A 19,163-nucleotide genomic window follows, 5' to 3' on the forward strand; every position below is an offset into this window, starting at 1 on the left:
GGATGGGCAGAGAAGGGCTTGTTCACCCATTTTCCAGGTAAGAAGACAGGCCCACACTGTGACTTGTCCCTGTTGGCAAAGGCTACCCATCTTTGAAAAGAGCTACCACCTGTCCGCTTGTTCTGCCTTCCTCCCCTGGAAGGAAGCAAAGGCCCGTGGGATTCATCGTGTCCTGGTAGCTGTTACTCACTATCCCATTCACTTGTCAGCTAAGACATGTCAGCCTTCTGCTACGTCTGGAGTAGCTATTTAAATCTAATGGGTAATACTGCTTCCTCTTTTAGCATCTCTCCCTCATTAGACTCTAAGCTCCATGAAGACAGAGGCTCGCTCGCTCCACCTCACATCGCTCACGACACCTCGCGTGGCATTTTGAACCACGCAGGCACCTTCATAAAAATCAGTTGATTCGAACGTTCCAGGGATGAGCACCACTTGGATCCTGTTATTGGCAGTGCGTCTGAGGGAACAGATGTTCCTATTCAAATCCGTGAAACTGGAAACATTGAAAAACAACAATCATGACATTGATTGATAGTGATATTTACTGTGTCAGACCGTGTAAGCTCAGCTATAAAATAGACTTGCATACTGTCGTCTTTACATTTGGATTTCAAAGATTCTCAAACGTTTAAATGATGTCACTTGACTCAGATCCTAATTCTTGCTTGATGCACTGTTTAGTGTTGCTTTATCGGATTACAGCCCTGTTCTTTTGAATGTCACACTCAAAACCCTCTCCTTCCTGAGAAAGCAGCGCTTCTGGGTGCTTCGAAGATATTTTCAGTTATAGGAAAATATTTATCAGCTGGGAGGGCGGCTCATGCAGCGAAGATCGGGGGAGATGCCCCGAGGCTGCAGGGGGCTATGCCTTGCTGTCTCCACTAACTTCCTAAAAACCCCACGTGACCGATGGGTGGCCCTCGTTTGAACCGGTTTATAAAAGGTTGTCCTAGAACCTTCAGTGCAATTCCGAGGGCGAACGCATCTTCCTGAAAGGCTGTCTTTTTTCCTCCAGCTCAGGTGGTGAACAGGCAGAGCTGCTCCATATGAGTCCCCCCGCTTCCTGTCGCTGGCCTGCAGCCCTGCTCAGAGTGTGCACAGCGCCGTGGGGACTCCGGCCTCGGGACGAGCGGGCGCTGCTGGCCCCGCGAGCGGTCACTGCGGTCCCGGCGGCGGGCAGGAAGGACCGCCCCGCTCTGCCTGCCCTGGAGGAGAGGGAACTTGAAGAGCAGTTTGTGAAAGGGCACGGTCCGGGGGGCCAGGCCACCAACAAAACCAGCAACTGCGTGGTGCTGAAGCACGTCCCCTCGGGCATCGTCGTCAAGGTAGAGGAGGAAGGGGGGCGCCTGGGGGGCGCAGTTGGTGAAGCGTCTGCCTTCGGCTCAGGTCATGGTGTCCCGGGATCAAGCCCTACATTGGGCTCCCTGCTCAGTGGGGAGTCTGCTTCTCCCTCTGCCCCTCATTCTGCTCGTGCTCGCTCTCTCTCTCAAATAAGTGAAATCTTTAAAAAAAAAAAAAAAAAAAAAAAAAGAGGTAGAGGAGGAAGGCCGCTGGGGGTCCCCCAGGGCTCAGGGCACTGTGAGTGACAGCGGTGCTCGGCTGACGTGTGTTCTCATCGTGGCCCCGGGCAGCAGCGGACACTGCGGATTCTGAGTCCGGCCCTGAGGCGGCACAGCCCCAGCAGCCTCCGGGGTCCCTGGGAGCCGGGGGACGCCCACTGGCCTGGCATCTGGCAGGCAGTGCCCAGGCTCTGGTCCCCGGGCATCTCACCCCGAGTGTCTGCCAGCAGTCCCAGCCCTCAGTGGCTTGGCTGTGTCCCTCTGTCCCCTCTTTGGTAAATGTGACACCTGCCCCCTGAGCATTTCCAGCCCTCAGGATAAAAATGTGAGGCGTGGCTGCCCCGGGGGCATCTTCCTTCTTTACCTAAAAACCAATCTCTGATCAGAGTGTCCCCAGCTCTCAATGCACCCCGAACCCCTAGGCAATACTGAAATGCTGTCTCCCGTTTCCTGGTTAATAGTGGCCCCGCCGCCTCTCAGTGGAACTGCCAGTCCTTTCTGAGGCACCAGAGGGCCCTAGGAGCAGCAGAGCAGAGGACAGAGACAGCAGGGCAGGGTTTCCATATTCCAAAGACAGGGTAGGCCCTGGTCCGCGCAGCTCCGCGCGCAGTCAGTCGTCATCCTCGCAAGCCCTTACGCCTTGTCTTCATGGTACAGGTGTGGAATCGGGCACAGAGAGGTTAAGTAACTTGCCCGAGATCCTACAGCTGCAGGCGTCAACCCAGACCAAGCCCAACGTCTGTGCTCCTAACAACAGTTCTTCACTGCCAAGTTTCCAAGCCAAGAGCCTATCAGTTAAAACCTCAATCACTTTTGTTTTCCTCCTTGGAAAAAAGCATCATTCATGAGCAACACATAAAATTCTGAAACCTGACAGGATTTTTGTTTAACTGTTTTATAAACTACTGCAGATTTGCTTTCGGTCCTCTTCTCTTGCTTTAATTTCACAGAATTGCTTATCAAATAGCTTTGCAAGGCACTCGCCCTTAATAACTCAGGTTTGACATAATCAACGTACGGTTGACTAATAGTAAAGATGCTGTCTTCCTCCCTGAGACAGCATTTTACGTTTATAAAGGGTGCAGACAGAGGGCTTGTTCCCTGGCCATAAGCCAGACCTATCAGTTGATATTTTCAAAATTATCTGAAGGTTATCATTGCTTCCGAACAAAGCAACACTCTTCATTATAAAACCATCACCGAGAAAGCCACATAATACAGCTGGGGGTGGGGCAAGGTGAAGGCCGAGAAGAGGCAGGAAGGAGGGCGTATGGTCTTCGTTCTGTCACAGACTCACTGGGATTCTTGACGAGTGGCTTTGCTTCTCGGGCCTGTCCCCATCTGTAGAGCGACTAGGTTGAATTCCACAATTTCTGAGGTCCTGTCCAGAGCAAACTTTCCCATTATAAAATATCATCTCTTGCAGTGCCATCAGACAAGATCGGTTGATCAGAACAGAAAGCTCGCTCGGAAAATCCTACAAGAGAAAGTGGATATTTTCTACAATGGTGAACACAGTCTTGTTTACAAAGAAAAACAGGAGGCAGAAAAGAAAAAGCAAGAGAGGAAAAAAAGAGCAAAGGAAACCCTAGAAAAAAAGAAGCTCCTGAAAGAACTCTGGGAATCGAGTAAAAACGTCCACTGAGAAAGAACCAAAGATGTTTTGTGTTGTTGTTTTGTTTTTAAGATCTCTACACCCAACGTGGGGCTTGAACTCACAACCCCGATCCCAAGATCAAGAGTCGCACACTCTTCCGACTGAGCCAGCCGGGCGCCCCTGAAAGAACTGCAGATTCTAACAAGAACCTGCAGATGCAAGGTGCCTGGGTGCTCAGTCGGTTAAGCGTCCGACTGTTGATTTCAGCTCAGGTCATGATCTCAGCGTCGTGGGATCAAGCCCCGCATCGGGCTCCATGCTGGGCATGGAGCCTGCTTGAGATTCTCTCTCCCTCTCCCTCCACCTCCACACCCCCCGCCCCGCTCATGCTGCACACTCCCTCTCTAAAAAATAAATTAAAAAAAATTTTTTTTAAAGAAACCTGCCAGATGCTTCCAAGGAATAATGGTGGGGAGTTCCATTCCGTCTCAAGCATTACTCTAGCATTTCTGTATTTCTGACAGACTTAACATTTTAAATCAAAATTTTTTAAATGGCGGATTAAACTGTGATGAATAGAGACGCACATTTTGAGAGTAAAACTTTTATAAAGAGACACGCAGAAGTCATTACTATAAAAGGACAGCGGCTACTTTTCGTGGGGAGGAAAGGGGTCGTCATGATAGGACACCCAGAAGGGCTGTGGATGGCTGAGAAAGTTCTTTCTGGACGTGGGCGGTAGTTAGAAGGATGTCGCCGTATTTTGTTAAGCTACACACTTGTGTGATTGTCTTATTATCAAAGGTTAAAAATAAAACTTTTTTGAAAAAAATTAATAAGGAAGGTCCATTTTTTTTGGAAAACTGTGGAATGGAGTCGAACATTAGTGCCATTTTTAAAGCGCCTGTCTGGCTCAGTCAGTGGAGCATGGGACTCTCGATCTCGGGGTCGTGTGTTTGAGCCCCATGTCGGGCATAGAGCTTAATTGAAAAAATACACGACATTCCCTATGTACTGATTTACAAGTAGATTTATGAGTTTCCAGAAACCTGAGTTGTGAATCTGCGCACCAGAGGTAGCTAACTGGAGTTCAGTGGCTGCCTGTAGGAGAAACAGATTCCTGGAACACCCCGGAAAGGCTCACGGGACAAGCACTGGAAGCTGAGAATGGCCTCACTGTGGGCAGGCAGTGGGCAAGGTCAGTAATACTGTTCTTGCTTTATTCCCCGGCAGACGCCGAAGTCCATGACGGTTACGAGGCACCGTAACGCACCTTCGTCTGACCCCCACCTTCTGACGAGGCAAGCGCCTTCCTTCCTCAGCCCATAGTGGTTCTGGCAATCGGCACACAGAATGTTTCTGGGGCCACGTGGGCAAACTCTCTATGACAGGGATCTCTCACTCTCATCAGTGGAGCTGGGGTTTTTTTGTTTTGTTTTGTTTTTAAAGATTTTATTTTTAAGTCACCTCTGCACCCAACGTGGGGCTCGAACTCACAAGCCCCAGACCGAGAGTTGCTCCTCTGGTGACTGAGCCAGCCGGGTGCCCCTGAGAAGCTGTTTTTTAAAATACCACTTAAAAAACAAAAAACAAACACTTAAGAATCAAGGAACCCACACCTTAATACAAATTGTTAATGAAAATAAGCTTTATTACATCAAGTAATAAATACATACAAAGATGCAAACAGTTTTAGTCATTTTCTTCCAGATGTGGGATCAACTTCCAGGAAAAGCAGAACTGAAATCCACACACAGTCTTAGTAGGAAAATGTGGTGGGGGTGGGGAGGTTCTGGTTAGGTTAGGTTTGGTACGTTGCTCTTTCTTCTGTATTTATAACTTGTGCATTTTTTAAATTGACCTCAAAGCACTAATAGTCATGCAAGCAAATGCTTAAGCACAAAGGAAGGTACATTAAGCGGGATCCACACCATGTGGCAAACGTATGCACTCAAACAAACCAACCAACCCTCAGAGTTGTACTAGCTTATGAAAAAGAACGGAGAACAATCTGGGTAACAGACCCGGGGTCTTTGCCGTGAGATAGGTATCTTTTACGTGCATCTTTTAAATCTGCTTAAAAAAAAACCCAAAAAACAAAAAACCCTGGGTAATTCCTAACTATTTAAAATGTAAATCCTAGTCAACTGCAAAATATTTCTCAATTTCAGAGCCTCATGAACCATGGGAGGGTCGTGGGAAGAGAAACCAAACTGTTACCACTTTGAAAACAAGAGTTTCATGTGAACATGGGAGATGAGCTGTAACTTCTGGTCTCGGACGAAGATGGAAAGCCTTCCGCGCTGAGCGGCAGCTAGGATCGGGCATTCCGCTCCGTTTCCGCCAAGCACTCTCGAACCAGTCCTCTGGCGTGAATGATGCCTGGAGGAGAAGCAGAGGCTGAGGACCGTCCAGCAGAACCCACTCCAGGAGAGGAAGAGGGCCCTTCACTACCCAGCTGAAAAGCCCTCGCCCTGGAAGGAACTCGGGACCTGCATCCAAACCAGGCCGGGATTCCAGCGGTTTGGAAACACGTGAGCGGCCCCTCCCTCCTCGAAGGCCTTCCCTCCTAGCCCAAACTCCTCTTTGTGGCTCCTAACAATCCCTTCCTGCACACACAGGCCGGCCGGCAAGCTCTCTTTGCGTGTCAGGATGTCAGAGGACGAAGTAGACGTGTCTCCAACCCGCTTTCGTTAAGCCTGACCCACTGTGGAGAGTCCAGGACTTCAAATCCTTATTTTTCTCTGGCTTCTTCATATTCTAAGTTCTAGAAAGGGCTTGTCCAGTGTCCAGCCTGCACAGTTAGGATGCAAGACTGATCATTTACGTTCAACCTTGGTCCGCTGTGGGGTTGCCCGCCGGGTGCCGGGAGCCCCTTCTGCCCTATCACTCCCCTGCCCATCTTCTCTCTCTCTGGTTTGCTGGTTATGGTTTGGTTGTTGCATTTGTTTTGTTGTTGTTGTTGTTTTTGTGGCCTTTAGTGAACGCCGTAAGATACTGAGCTCGGTTTCATAGACACAGAGAATCTACTCCAGGGAGAGGACTGCCGGAGGGCACCGGGAATGACATCCCCAAGTCACGCAGGTGTCCACATCTCACAAATCTTATCTCTGAGCTTCAAAAGACTTTTTTCTAGAAAAGGCCAGACGGTAAATATCTCGGGCTTTGCAGGCCACGTGGGCTCTGTCACAATCACTCAAGCAGCAATGGGTGTGGCCATATTCCAATAACCCTTTCTTTATGCAGGCTGAAGTCGGAATTGCAGACTATTTTCACATGTCACAGAATCATTTTCCACCATTAAAAACTAAAAACCGGGGCGCCTGGGTGGCACAGCGGTTAAGCATCTGCCTTCGGCTCAGGGCGTGATCCCGGCGTTCCGGGATCGAGCCCCACATCAGGCTCCTCCGCTGGGAGCCTGCTTCTTCCTCTCCCACTCCCCCTGCTTGTGTTCCCTCTCTCGCTGGCTGTCTCTATCTCTGTCAAATAAATAAATAAAATCTTTAAAAAAAAAAACTAAACTAAAAACCATTCTTGGCCTATCAGTTATAGTTTGCTGACTTATCCACCATGAGCCTGACACCCCTGTGCCCTTCATGACCCTTCTTCGCCCTGTTACCACATGAACTTGGCTAGCTTGGACTTGGCTACTGGTCAGCGTGACCGTGGGACCAGCTGCTCACGCAGCACATGCCCCGGAGCCATCACGAGGCATATCCATCGGTGGCCTGAACCCGCTGGCTTTTTTGGGTGACTGCAGATTGCCTGTTAGACTCCGGGGTCCAGCATCTTCCCAGGGATTTCCACTTGGGTAACCAGAACTCCAGCTGCCAGGACTGTCTTGCTCCCTGCCTCCAAAGAGCGGTCCGCACGCAGAGCGATGCCCACCTGCCCCCTGGGGTGGGTCGGGGTAAACCCCACCTCTCCCCAGACCCTCTCCGGGTCCAGCCTCTCCGTCCACGAAGGCTTCGTAAATACCAGGGAAGCCCACTGCCGCGGGCCGGGGCCTGTCCAGGGTCAGCCTCGCCCACCACTGTGGAGTCATGGCCTCCGCGGCAGCTCCCCTTTACGCCCCAGATTTACTCCAGACTTGCCTCTCCAACCTTCCTCAGAAACACCAGATCCCTTCTGAAATTCAGTTCGCACCTAGGCCTGCTGCTCTGCACTGCCACCTTCCAAAACAGAAATCCTCTTCTCCCCTCCACCCCAGGGACTTCGCAAGGTGGCAGCCGATTTCACCTCCCCCTGAAATCAGCTGGCCAGTCACGTCCTCACGTGAGTCACCGGTTTTCTGTGACATCATGCTCCCCCCTCCCCCCCCATCACGAAGGAATTTCAGAGTGTTCTTGCTCTCTCTCCCCAACTAGGACAGACCCATAGCCCCCACCCCCCACCCCCCACCCCAGCCAGGGCTCCGCTCCAAAGAGCTGACGGCAGAGGGCAACACAGGGCCCAGGACCTCCCGGCTCCTTGTCCCTGACCGGCCCAGAGAAGGAAGCCCGGCGCACTGAGCCTCCTGCGGCTCCCTGGGACCAGCACCAGCCACCAGGAGCAGAGCAGGCAACACACAAAGCTGCAGGATCTGGGCTATAAAGATTCCTTTTTTAAATCATACGGACCCTCCCAGGAGGCACGCGAGGCCTTCCCGTCAGATCCCAAGAACGACCTACATCCCACGGACGGCCCACCCCTGCCCCTGCGGATGCTTCCACACAGGATTAACACAACGGGAGCCCCTGGGGCATAGGGGACTCCCCCACACCCTGAAAATCTCTCACAACAGTTCACGCCGCAGAGGCGGCACCCGTCAGGGGAGTCTGGGTCCCACTACTTACCTCGTTTTAGTCTCTCCATGGCGCTCTTGCTCCCCGCATAAGTGGGTCTAATCTCTTTCCCCAACTCCTCAATGATGGCCAGCAGCTCGGCATATTTGCTTTGGGGTACCTGGCTGTTCCCTGTTCCCTAGAATCAGAAGGAAGAGTTTACGGCGATTGAACCCTAACCTGACCCCAAGGCCACGGTCAGGACCGCACCACATGCCAGCCACAGCCAAGGCAGGGCACGGAGAAGCCCGCCCAGGGGCAGCTGCTGGAGGCAGGGCAGCCTGGCCTAGGCTCCCAGAGCTGCTGCCTCTGCTGGGGCCAGGCTTGTCCACCCCGAGAGATAACCGTAGACCTCTGAGAGAGCTGGGCCTCTCTGCTGTCCTACACTCAAGGAAACCACTAACAGCCTCCAGAAGGCTTCTATCATCACAAATGAGAAAAGACAAAGGAGGAGGACTGGCTTGTCTCGGCAAGCAGTGGGTATTTCCTAGAACCCAGGCAGGTGCTCAAGGACATCCCAGGAGACGGAGGTCCAGAGCAAGCGGACGAGATAGCGGCCGTGTCTTGGGGTCAGCAGGACCACAAATCATTGCCAAAGACCATCTGGACAGAACACAGAATGTGTTTCAATCACCCGTTCTACCCCCGCTGGCAGGGCCCACCCCACGAAACCCCTTTTTCTCTAGACCCCCACCCACAGCTCAAGTAAGCACCCCAATGAGTGAGGCTGGGGTCCCCGCAGGCCCCCCCACAAGGCCCTCGCCTCCTCCTCCCTCTTCCTCTGCCGCCTCTGTCTCCTGGCCTCCAGGGCCTTCCTCCTGTCCTTGCCCAGCTCCTCAGCACCCTCCAGGCGCCGCCTCTTGGCCTGGCGGTCCTCCTCGCCCTCCTCCCACCGACACTTCCTCCGGCGGTCCCGTTCCAGGTCCCACATCTGCTCCTGGGACAGAACGGCCTGGCGGGGCATGGCCGGCCACCACCCCCTCCCAGGGCCAGCCTCCGTGGCGACCCCAGAATGCGGCCGCGTTCCGATGATGGCAGACAACCCGACGGCAGCTACGGCCAGCAGGCACCAAGGCGGGGGCCTGGCCAGGTCCCTCCACCGGCGACAGCCAGTGAGGCCAGTGGCAGCGTTGACCCCGCTCGATGGTGAGGAACCGGGTCTCTGCAAGGTTGCCAAGCAGGGGTCAGTCTTGTAAGTGGCAGAACCACACAGAAACCCCTGCGGCCTGGCTCAAGGGCCCCCATTCCCTATGAAGCACATCTGGGCTCTGGGAGGATATGGGCCCTGTCCTCCTCTTTGCTGGGGCCACGACCTTGTGGGGAGTGAGTAGGAACAGGGTCCCCTCTGCTCTGTCCAGGCTCAGAGGATCTGAGGAATCCAGCAGAGAGACTCCCGCCACAGGGACACACGTGGGTGGTGGCCCCACAGGACCTGCAGCACTCAGGCCTTCCAGCCTCTCCTTGGGCCCCCCGCCCCCATCTCTCAGTGCCCCCCGTGAACCACCCTGCCCCCTCTGCTCTGATGCCTCGAGGCTTGAGACTTGAGGCCAGCCAGGGCCATAGGTTAAGGAAGTTGAGACGACTGTTCCACTCCATCATTTCTACTCCTTCGTCTGTCCCAGCAGCTCTCCTCCCCGGATGGTGGGAGGCACGTCCCCTCAGTGCCCAGGCCAGCCCCAGAGCCCCTCCCGCCACACATCCCCCCCTCACCGTACCTGGGTGTAGCCGAGAGATGGCGGCCCGTAGTCACTCAGCAGCTGGCGGTACTGCGAGGACGTTGCCATACTGGTGGAGGGTGGATGGACGCTCCCAGCTGTGGAAGAGAAGAGAAGAATCAGGAATCGTGTGGTTGTACCCAAAGCAAGGACTCTGGGTCCGGCGACAGTCCCCCTACCCGGGACGCATGCCAAACAGTGTTCTCTTGTCTTCATAGGACAGAGACCCTGCTCCTGTCCTCTAGTTTGGTGATGGCCGACGCTCAGCCCAGATGACAGGAAAACGGAGCAAGGAGGTCACTCTTCAGACGCAGCAGCACGCGGACACCACTCATCCATCACGGGCTCCTTCCCACCCTGCGGTCAGGACTGGCAGCGATGAGGAAAATCTGCTGCTACTCTTGGCCTAATCCTTGCTAGTCCCTTTTCCCTGGGTCCTGCTCCGCAGACACGGATGACCTAGAGCCAAATCTCTGCCACAGAGCCCACCTGCTACTGAGGCTGGTCCCCGTCCCGCATGCCCAAGTCCCTGCTGCACATAGGCTAAGGCCGACAGAGGCAGTTCAGAGGCTCTGAGACCTAACCCTGGCTGGAGACTGGGTCACTGGACACCAAGTCAGCGATCTGGAGTGTGTCACAGTCTCTCTGTGTGTCCTCAGTAGCCTCTCAGTCTCCCTGAGCCCCTGCGGTTCCCTCCCCAAGGAGGGGACAGGATTCCTGACAGTCCGATTCTACGCCTCGGTGGCTCACGTCCAAAGAGGGGAGGAATAAGGCCCCGTTTATGGACTGCAACACTCAGACACACTGGCCCTCGGCTGTGAGGGACCACGTGGGGACCGGCCCAGCTAAGAATGGAGTCTCCCGGATGGGGGGCGGGGAGTCATCAGCAGGGAATTCGCGGCCGCAGCTCAGGAGCTGGAAGCACGCAGACCCGTAATGGCGTCCAAGTGGCCATTAGCGGGTAGAGGATGTCCTGCAGAATTACAAACAGCGGTAACCATGGAGAATTTACCTAGCCCTCCTCGGCGGCCGCCCGCCTGCCTCCACGCCCAGCCGAGGAGCAGCTCCCCCTCTGCCTGCCGCCCCCAGAGCCAAACGGTCTCTCAAGCACACGGCGGACTACGCAGACTTGGCCCCGGGGACGGACAGCTGGTGCCAGGCCGGCCAAACCAACCAGCTGCTCATCTGGTGTGAGCAGGGGAGGGGAAGGGGAGAGAGGACGCTCAGCAGCTCCGGCTGGTGGAGTGGCAGGGGCCCTAGGGGAGCCCGGGAGCCCCTCGCCGTAAAGAGACCAACAGTCTGGAGCGGGTGGGTGTTCTCCTGAGCCACACGCTGCAGAAGAGGCTGGCACCCCGACACCTGTCCCTCTGTCCAGGAACTGGGCGCAGCTCTGTACCCAAGATATCTTCCTTGCTCTCGGGCCTGCCCTGGATTTCGCCTCCCCCACCCCAACCCGGGGGCCCCGGTTCAGGCTCAAATGTGGGATGCCCAGTCAGGAATACATGGATTCTGTCACCTCTAAGCTGGTAAGTGGGCACATCACCGGGCCACTGGTAGCCCCAGTCGCCACGCCTCTAAAGGGGGGACAATAATACACCCGGGCTACGGGCATATACTGCTCAGCACAGGGCTGAACTCCTAGCATGTCTGTGACCTCCATCCAAGGCAACCACAGATGGGCAGTGGCCAGAGCACAGGAATGGGGCAGGGTGGGTGCCCCCCAAGCACCCTTCACCACAGCAGCCAAACCCTAACTTCCTGAACCTTCTGATGTGAGCAGTGAGTGTGGTCGCTGCAGCCCCAGACCTGGGTTCCAGTCCTGACCACCACAAGACATCACAGCTCTCTGGAAGGCCAGGATGCTGAAGGCAAGACCAGGGGGTGCGGACCCCTGCAGAGCAGCACAGTGTCTAGGGGACTCCGGTTCCTGGGCAGGGGGTGAGGGGGCCTCAGGTGTGCATTCCCTGCACCACCCTTTGCCCTCGCCTCTCGTTGCTCATCACTGTTTCTCGCCTCCCTGCCTCCTGTCCCATCTGCTTTCCTACAGACCAGGGCCTGGACCAGGAGTCGGTCTGGCTGTGTGACCTTGGATGAGACCCTTCCCTCTCTGGGCCTCAGTTTCTCCATCTGTTTGAGGCAATGATTCCCAACAGAATGTCTAAAGGCTCTAGATCCCACTCTTCCATGGGGCTAGGGTTAAGTCTCGGGCTGGGGCCTGAGAGAGAGAGGAGAAATCACCTGGTCTGCGTTGGGGGAAGGGTTTGGCAACAGCTGAGGGCTTGCCCTTCCATCACCAGGTGACGTGGGAGGTGACCCCAATTCTGTGTCAGTGCCAGTCTCTTACTCTGTTGAAAGGGGGGGGTAGGTGTGCGGCCCTGAGGAGAGTTGACAGAAGGGCCCTGAGTTCTACTCATGCCCACTCCTTCCGGCACACACAGGCAGGGCCAGTGCATCCAGCTGCAGGAGGCCAGGGAGAAAACCAGACTGGGCGTGAGCACGGCGGGCGCTGAGCATCACAGACAATGCACGCAGTGTGCGGGGACCAGGGAGGGCCCGGAGCCGAGGGAGGGATTGGCAGAGGCCAGCAGCTCCTGGGGCCAGGCGCAGCTCCCCGCCCCCACGCCAGACAAAGAGCGGCCTGGGCCTGGGGAGCTGGCGGCCTTCCCGCCACTTGGGGCGCCTGGGGGGGGATGTGCTCTCCGGCGGGGAGGCGGGGGCTTTGTCTAACTCCGCCACTGCCACCGCCGGCCAGGCCGCGGCTTGGCAACCCGCGAGCAGGAGGCAGGGCTGGAGGGCGTGAGGGATGATGACAAGGAAGCCGGAGGAGCGGCAGCGGAGAGTCCATCTTGGATGCAAATGGCAGGGGGAGACTGGGGCTTTCTAAAGGGTCCATGGGGAGGGGCGCGCCCCCCTACCAAAGCACCAGGTATCTGGGGACCTCAGCAGTCCTCCTGGAAATCACCATAGAAGAAAACCTGTGCACAGGTGCCAGCCAGCCCAGCACAGGGCTTCAGGGGTCCTGAGTGGGCGCCCCTGTCACTTGACCCCAATCCCTGAAGGTTCCACTTTAGGGCACCTGCCTCAACTATACTAGGCCAGGCCTGAGATTTCCGGGGTATCCAGGCTGGCAGCAAGACCTTCTACCCTGCATACCCCAGGGACAGATGAGAAATCCTATCTGGGCCACAAAGCCTGTCTCTGTAAGGTCTGCAGACCCCAAAGGTGGTGAGAACGTTTGAGAAAATCGTGGCTGTTTGCTCTTGGGACGCAGACGCCAAATTTAACCAATTCAACTTTGCCCCCACCCGCAACCTGAATTTTAACCCTTTCCAATCCCCAAATCTGTGTCCTATAAGTTAAAATACATATTCATATATTCCGATTGATTTTCTGGGTCCCTCTTCAGATTTTTGGAGTTACGGAGTCAACGTTTGGAGACAAGGCCCAAAACTTGCGGCCAACTGCCAACGTGGCATTTCTGACCAGCAAGGCCAATCCCCTCCCCCACAAGGCCTCTGCCCCCTCCCCCCTCCAACGCGCCTGCTTTTTTGGAAGTCTATTTCCAACCAAGTGTCTAAAGGAGAAAGACCCAGACAAGGGGAAAAGCCGGTCACACCCTAACCTCCCCACCTTCCTTCCCCCACCCCAGGTCTCCCTTGATCCCTGGGGCAAGCCCCTGGACACAGCCTGAAGCTGCCTGACAACTTCTGGAGGAGTTTCCTGGGATCGCCCAGCTCCAGCCCCCGGGAAGGGAGAGGACGCCCCTCCACCCCCGGCTTCCGCAGAAGGGGCCTTCGAAGCCCAGACTTGGGGGCTCCGAGATGCGGGGTCTGCGCTGAAACGCCGCCCTCACCCGCCGCCCGCAGGCACTCAGAAGCCCCGGGTCTTCTCCAACTTCTGTCACTCCGCGCACGCCTGAGGGGATATCCGGCGTGCCGCGTTCTGGGCACCCCAGCTCCGGCGCGCCGGGCCGAGCCCCCACTGACGATCGAGTCCCCTGCACCGCGGGTGACCCCAGCGGCCCCGCACCCTCTGGGGCGCCTGCACCTGGCACGCGCGCCGCCCCCGCCCTGCCCACGCCTGGCCTGGCCTTGTTCGCATGCACCCCTGCAGCCCGCCCCCCCAGCCCCAGGCTCACGCCCCCCACCCCCTGCTCCCCAAGGGCGGCCCGGGCCCCGCGCCCCGCGCCCCGCGTGGCCCGGCCGCTCCCGACTCCCGCCGGCAGGGGCCCTCGCCGAGCCGCCCAAAAGCCGGAGGAAAAAGGAGCAGAGAAAAGCCTCCCCCGCCCTCGCCCGCCGCGCTCCCCACGATCCCTCGGCCGCCGGCGTGGGGGGGACCGCGGTGCCCGCCCGCGCCCCCGGCCCCGGCCCCGGCCCGGCCGAGCCCCGCCGCGGCACGGGGCGCCCCCGCGAACTTTGGCGGCGCGGGCGCCGGAATCATGGCGGCGGCGGCCGCGCTGCCCCGGGCCGGGACCCAGTGCCCGGCGCCCCCGGCCACCCCGGGCCCCCGGGAGCCGGGGCCGGGGCCGGGCGCGCCGGCCCCCAACTTGGCGGCACTTGGGGCGCGGCGCGCGCGGCCCGCGGGGCGCACTCACTCACCGGCGTTGAGGGAGGCGGCGGGCATGTGCGCGGCCAAGTTCGGTTTGTAAGACATCCCCCCGAGCGGCGGGGCGCGCCGGGGCGCCGCGGGGCCAGGCCCGCGAGGGCGGCGGCGGCGGCGAGGCCGGGCGGCGGCGAGGCGGGCCCGGCGTCCGAGCGCCCGTCCGTGCGCCCGCCGAGCTCCCGCGCACTTTTTGTTGTTGACGGCTCGGGCCGCACCGGCAAATATGGCCGTCCCTCACCCTGACACCCGCTGCAGTATATCACCCATACATCGGGCGGGCGGGCGCAGGGGCGGCCGCAAACTTTGAGCGGAGCCAGCGGGGCCGGCCCGGGCCGGGAGGGGGCGGCCCGGCGCGCCGCGGCCCCGGCGTCAGGGGGCGGCTCCGCCCGCGGCCGCGCCCCGCGCCTCCGGCCGAGCTCGGCGCCCGCAACTTGGCAAAGTTTGGGGGGCTGGGTCCCGGCGGCGCCCAAGGCCCGCGTGGGTCCCTTTCTTCTTCTAGGTTCTCAGCGCCCAGAGATTCGCTATTTTACCGCTTCGTCTCTTTCTTTCCATTTTTTTTTTTTTAATAGCTAGGTAGGATTTCTGAATTACTTTTTTCCCCCTTGGATGTGGGGGCAGGGATGGAAAATTACCTGGAGAAAATGGTGGCGAGTGGTATTTTTAAGCACGTAGATCATTCCAGACGCCGAAGTCTGGCCATTCCCCAGAATAAGAACAACCAATTCTTGACATTGATTTCAAATAAATTTCGTGTCCCTGTCTGTATTAAGTGGTTTTTAACCCTTTGGGGGCCTACGAGACTCCTTGGAGACTGACAAAAGCTAGAGGCCTCCTCGTCCCTGGAAAATTCTCTATTGTATCCACATAACTCTACATCTTAACTCCTTCCGATATTTAAGAAGCGCCTACTATGTGCCTGGCACCGGTCCAGGCGCCAAGGATACAAGAATGAACTCGACAAAGTTTCTGCTCTCCTGGAGTGTGCATTACAATTTTCTGTCCTCCTTCCACCCCCACCCCTCCAGCCCATCCTCAGGTCTGACTGAAACATATCATCAAATATGTATCTTGGATAAGATGACTAAGCTTTTGAAGGTACCGTTTCTTGGAGTTCCACTGAAATAGTAAAAAAGCTTGTCAAAACACACAAGATACTCACCCTTTTCTGCCGTTTTTAATCGCCATGCCTTGCAGATTTTTAATTAGTCACAGACCTTCGGGCGCATCTGGATCTAGTGAAGAAGGCATCAACCTCCCCGCCAAGAGGGAAGGGTTACCGCACATGCCTTCCCTCCTCCCCTTTGGGATTTCAAAGTGCAGGTGATAACCCCCTCTCCAGCCTAACCAGCACCCCCGGTGATCACCTTTAGGCTAGCTCAGCCAGGGATGCTCAGTGAAATTTTATTTCCTGAATGAATTAATGCCAAGCTCTCCTACGCCGCCCCAGGGGCCCACATACTCTACAGCAGTATTGTCCGATAGAAACATAAATGCGAGCCACACACGTAATTTTAAATTTTTTAGTAGTCACAGCTTAGAAAGTGAAAAACTGGCAAAACTGATCTATTTAACACAACAGATCTTGATTTCAAATGTAATGAACATAAAGAAATTAAGATACGTTCTCTTCCTCTCATCCTACAGAGTCTTCAAAACCTAACATGCATTGCACACTCACAGCACATCTTAATTCAAACTACTCACTTTTCAAGTGTGCAAGAGCCCCCAAGAGCTAGCAGTTTTCCTATTGGACAGCGCAGGGCTAGAGGCTGCAGGGAGAGAGCTCCTAAGGCAGACACACGTGGTACTAATTCTGGCTTCACCCATCAGCTGTGTGGCTGGGTCTCAGTTTCCTTGGTGCGAGAATCCACATCTCATCGACCTGCCCCATCCCTCCTACAAATGGTCTGGGCTGTTCTCTTCTGATATTGATTTTTGACATGATGCCTATCCCCCTCACTTTCGGGCCTGAACATCACTGAAAAATGTTTCTTTTCCCTTTTGTTTCTAATTGACATACAATTCACTTAGCATAAAATTTACCCTTTTAAAATATACAATCGCCCCTAGCTTTAGGTAACTGTTAATCCACACTCTATGAGTTTACCTATTCTGGACATTTCATATAAATGGAATTATACAATATGTGCCCTTTTGTGCCTGGCTTCTTCGTGAGTTTTCAAGGTTCATCCGTGTTGTAATACGTATCAGTAATTTGTTCCTTTTTTACGGCTGAATAATATTCCATTGTACGATGGACTACATTTTGTTTATCCATTCACCCATTGAGGGACATCTGGCTTATTTCCACTCTTTGGCTATTGTGAATAGTACTGCTCGGAACATGGGTGTGCGGGAGTTTTTGTGTGAACATGTTTTCAGTCCTTTCGGACCTATACCCAGGAATGGAATTCCTAGGCCATATAATAACACTGTTTCACTTTTTGAGAAACTATCAAACTTTCTTTCCATCGTGGCTGTACCATTTTCCATTCCCACCAGTGATGTAAAAGTGTTCCAATTTCTCCACATCTTCACCAACATTTTTATTATCTGGCTTTTTTTTTTTTTTTTTTTTGGCCTCCTAGTGGATGTGAACTGGTATCTCATGGTTTTGATTTGCATTTCCCTAATGAATAGTGATGTTGAGCATCTTTCCGTGTATTTTCTAACCATTTGTAGATCTTCTTTGGAGATATGTCTATTCTGGTCCTTTGCCCCTTTTTTATGTTCTTTTTTTAAGATTTAATTTTTTAAAAAAGATTTTATTTATTTGAGAGAGATAGCACAAGCCGGCGGGGGGAGAGAGAAGAAGAGGGTGAGGGAGAAGCAGACTCCCCGCTGAGCAGGGAGCCAAATGCAGGGCTTGATCCCAGGACCCTGGGATTGTGACCTGAGCCGATGGATGGCAGACACTTAGCCGGCTGAGCCACCCAGGAGCCTCTAAGATTTTATTCTTAAATACTCTGTACACCCCAACATGGGGCTTGAATTTATAATCCCAAGATCAAGGGCCGCACACTCCACAGACTGAGCCAGCCAGGCACTCCTGCCCGTGTTTCAGGTGAGATTTCTTTTTATGTTGTAAGAATTCTTTATGTATTCTGAAAAGCAGCTTTTTCTCAGATATATAAGTTGCAAATGTTTTCTCCCATTCTGTGGGTTGTCTTTTCATTTTCTTGATAATGTCCATAGACACACAAATTCTTAATTTGGTTGAAGTCCGATTTATCTATTTTTTTTCCCTTTGATTTGCTTGTGCTCTTGGTGTCATATCTATTCCAAGGTCACAGAGATTTTCGCCTACACTTTCTTTGAAGAGTTTTAAAGTTTTTGTTCTTACATTTAGGTGTTTGATCCATTTTTTAATTATTTTTTATGTATGATGTGAGGTGGGGCCAATTTCATTCCTCGCATGTGGGTATCTAGTTGTCCCTGTACCATTTATTGAAAAGACTATTATTTCCCACCCAATTGTCTTGACACCCTTGTTGAAAATCAATTGATGATAAATATGAGGATTTATTTCTAGACTCTCAGTTCCGTCCCATCAATCTGTATGTCGATCCTTACACCAAAGTCGCCTGCTTTGATGACTCTAGCTTTGAAGTGAGCTTTGAATTTAGGAGGTGCAAGTACTCCACATTTGTTTTTCTTTTTCAATATTGTTTTGTTGCCTATTTGGGTCCCCCGCATTTCCATATGAGTTTTAGGATCAGCTTGTTCATTTACAAAAAAAAAAAAAAAGGCAACCGGAATTCCGGTAGGGCTTGTATTAAACCTGTGTGTCAGTTTAGGGAATATTGCTATCTTAACTGCATTATTATGTCTTCCAACCCATGAATACAGGATGTCCTTACATTAATTAAGGGGTTTTTTGCCTTTAGTTTCAGCAATGTTTTATAGTTTACAGTGTGCAAGCCTTGTATTTCTTTGCTTAAATTTACTCCTAAGTATTTCACTATTTTTTTAAAAAGATTTATTTATTGGGCCACCTGGGTGGCTTAGTCAGTTAAGCGTCTGCCTTCAGCTCAGGTCATGATTCCCAGCATCCTGGGATCGAGCCCTACATCGGGCTCCTTGTTCAGCAGGGAGTCTGCTTCTCCCTCTCCCTCTGCCTACCGCTCCTCCTGCTTCTGTTCTCTCCCTCTGTCTCTCTCTCTCAAATAAATAAATAAAATCTTTATTTAAAAAACATGTATTTATTTATTTTAGAAACAGAGAGAGAGAGAGAGAGAGACACCAAGAATCTCAAGCAGACTCCACACTGAGTGGGGCATCTGAGATCATGACCTGAGCCACAACCAAGAGTTGGACACTTAACTGACCCACGCAGATGCCCCCGTATTTCACTATTTCTGATGCTATTGTAAATGGAATTATTTTCTTGATTTTTGGATTGTTCTTTGCTAGTATATACAAATACAAGTAATTTTTGTGTATTGTCTTGTATCCTGCAACTTCCCTGAGCTTACTTATTAGCTCTACTGGTTTGTGTGAGTGAGTATATAGTTTCTTTAGGATTTTCTGTATATACGGGTCCCTGGCTGGCTCAGTCAGAAGCGCAAACTCTTTTTTTTTTTTTTTAAGATTTTTTATTTTTATTTATTGGACAGAGATAGAGACAGCCAGCGAGAGAGGGAACACAAGCAGGGGGAGTGGGAGAGGAAGAAGCAGGCTCATAGCGGAGGAGCCTGACGTGGGGCTCGATCCCAGAACGCCAGGATCACGCCCTGAGCCGAAGGCAGACGCTTAACCGCTGTGCCACCCAGGCGCCCCAGAAGCGCAAACTCTTGATCTCAGGGCCCTGAGTTCAAGCCCCACATTGGGTGTGGAGCCTACTTAAAAAAAGGGGGGGGGCATC

General features: G+C 53.8%; 2 protein-coding genes across 3 annotated transcripts; one reads left to right on the top strand and one right to left on the bottom strand.

The window, feature by feature from the left end:
• MTRFR (mitochondrial translation release factor in rescue) lies at window positions 1-3,219 on the top strand. Its single transcript, XM_057306035.1, has 2 exons — window positions 1-1,328; window positions 2,989-3,219. Exons 1-2 carry the CDS (start codon window positions 1,050-1,052, stop codon window positions 3,205-3,207), a joined length of 498 nt encoding a protein of 165 aa, XP_057162018.1. The 5' UTR covers window positions 1-1,049; the 3' UTR covers window positions 3,208-3,219.
• A 1,570-nt stretch (window positions 3,220-4,789) lies between these two features.
• Window positions 4,790-14,639, bottom strand: CDK2AP1 (cyclin dependent kinase 2 associated protein 1). 2 transcript variants are annotated; one of them, XM_048221425.2, is made up of 4 exons: window positions 14,296-14,639; window positions 9,698-9,795; window positions 7,995-8,121; window positions 4,790-5,541 (listed from the first exon to the last, which is right to left on the bottom strand). In XM_048221425.2, exons 1-4 carry the CDS (start codon window positions 14,348-14,350, stop codon window positions 5,474-5,476), a joined length of 348 nt encoding a protein of 115 aa, XP_048077382.1. In that variant the 5' UTR covers window positions 14,351-14,639; the 3' UTR covers window positions 4,790-5,473. The 2 variants fall into 2 exon arrangements, with proteins under 2 accessions (XP_048077382.1, XP_026370532.1); XM_026514747.4 differs by lacking the exon at window positions 14,296-14,639 and adding an exon at window positions 10,710-10,763.
• Window positions 14,640-19,163: the final 4,524 nt, after the last annotated feature.

This window comes from Ursus arctos, unplaced genomic scaffold, assembly GCF_023065955.2.
Source record: "Ursus arctos isolate Adak ecotype North America unplaced genomic scaffold, UrsArc2.0 scaffold_34, whole genome shotgun sequence".
In the NCBI taxonomy this organism is placed as follows: Eukaryota; Metazoa; Chordata; class Mammalia; order Carnivora; family Ursidae; genus Ursus; species Ursus arctos.

Excerpts from the sequence above, each read along its gene's own strand:
- MTRFR (XM_057306035.1), top strand. The coding sequence starts at position 1,050 with ATGAGTCCCCCCGCTTCCTGTCGCTGGCCTGCAGCCCTGCTCAGAGTG. Across the intron at positions 1,329-2,988 it reads CCTCGGGCATCGTCGTCAAG|TGCCATCAGACAAGATCGGT; the intron begins GTAGAGGAGGAA and ends CATCTCTTGCAG.
- CDK2AP1 (XM_048221425.2), bottom strand. The coding sequence starts at position 14,350 with ATGTCTTACAAACCGAACTTGGCCGCGCACATGCCCGCCGCCTCCCTC. Across the intron at positions 8,122-9,697 it reads CATCTCTCGGCTACACCCAG|GGAACAGGGAACAGCCAGGT; the intron begins GTACGGTGAGGG and ends TTCTGATTCTAG. Across the intron at positions 5,542-7,994 it reads CATGGAGAGACTAAAACGAG|GCATCATTCACGCCAGAGGA; the intron begins GTAAGTAGTGGG and ends CTTCTCCTCCAG.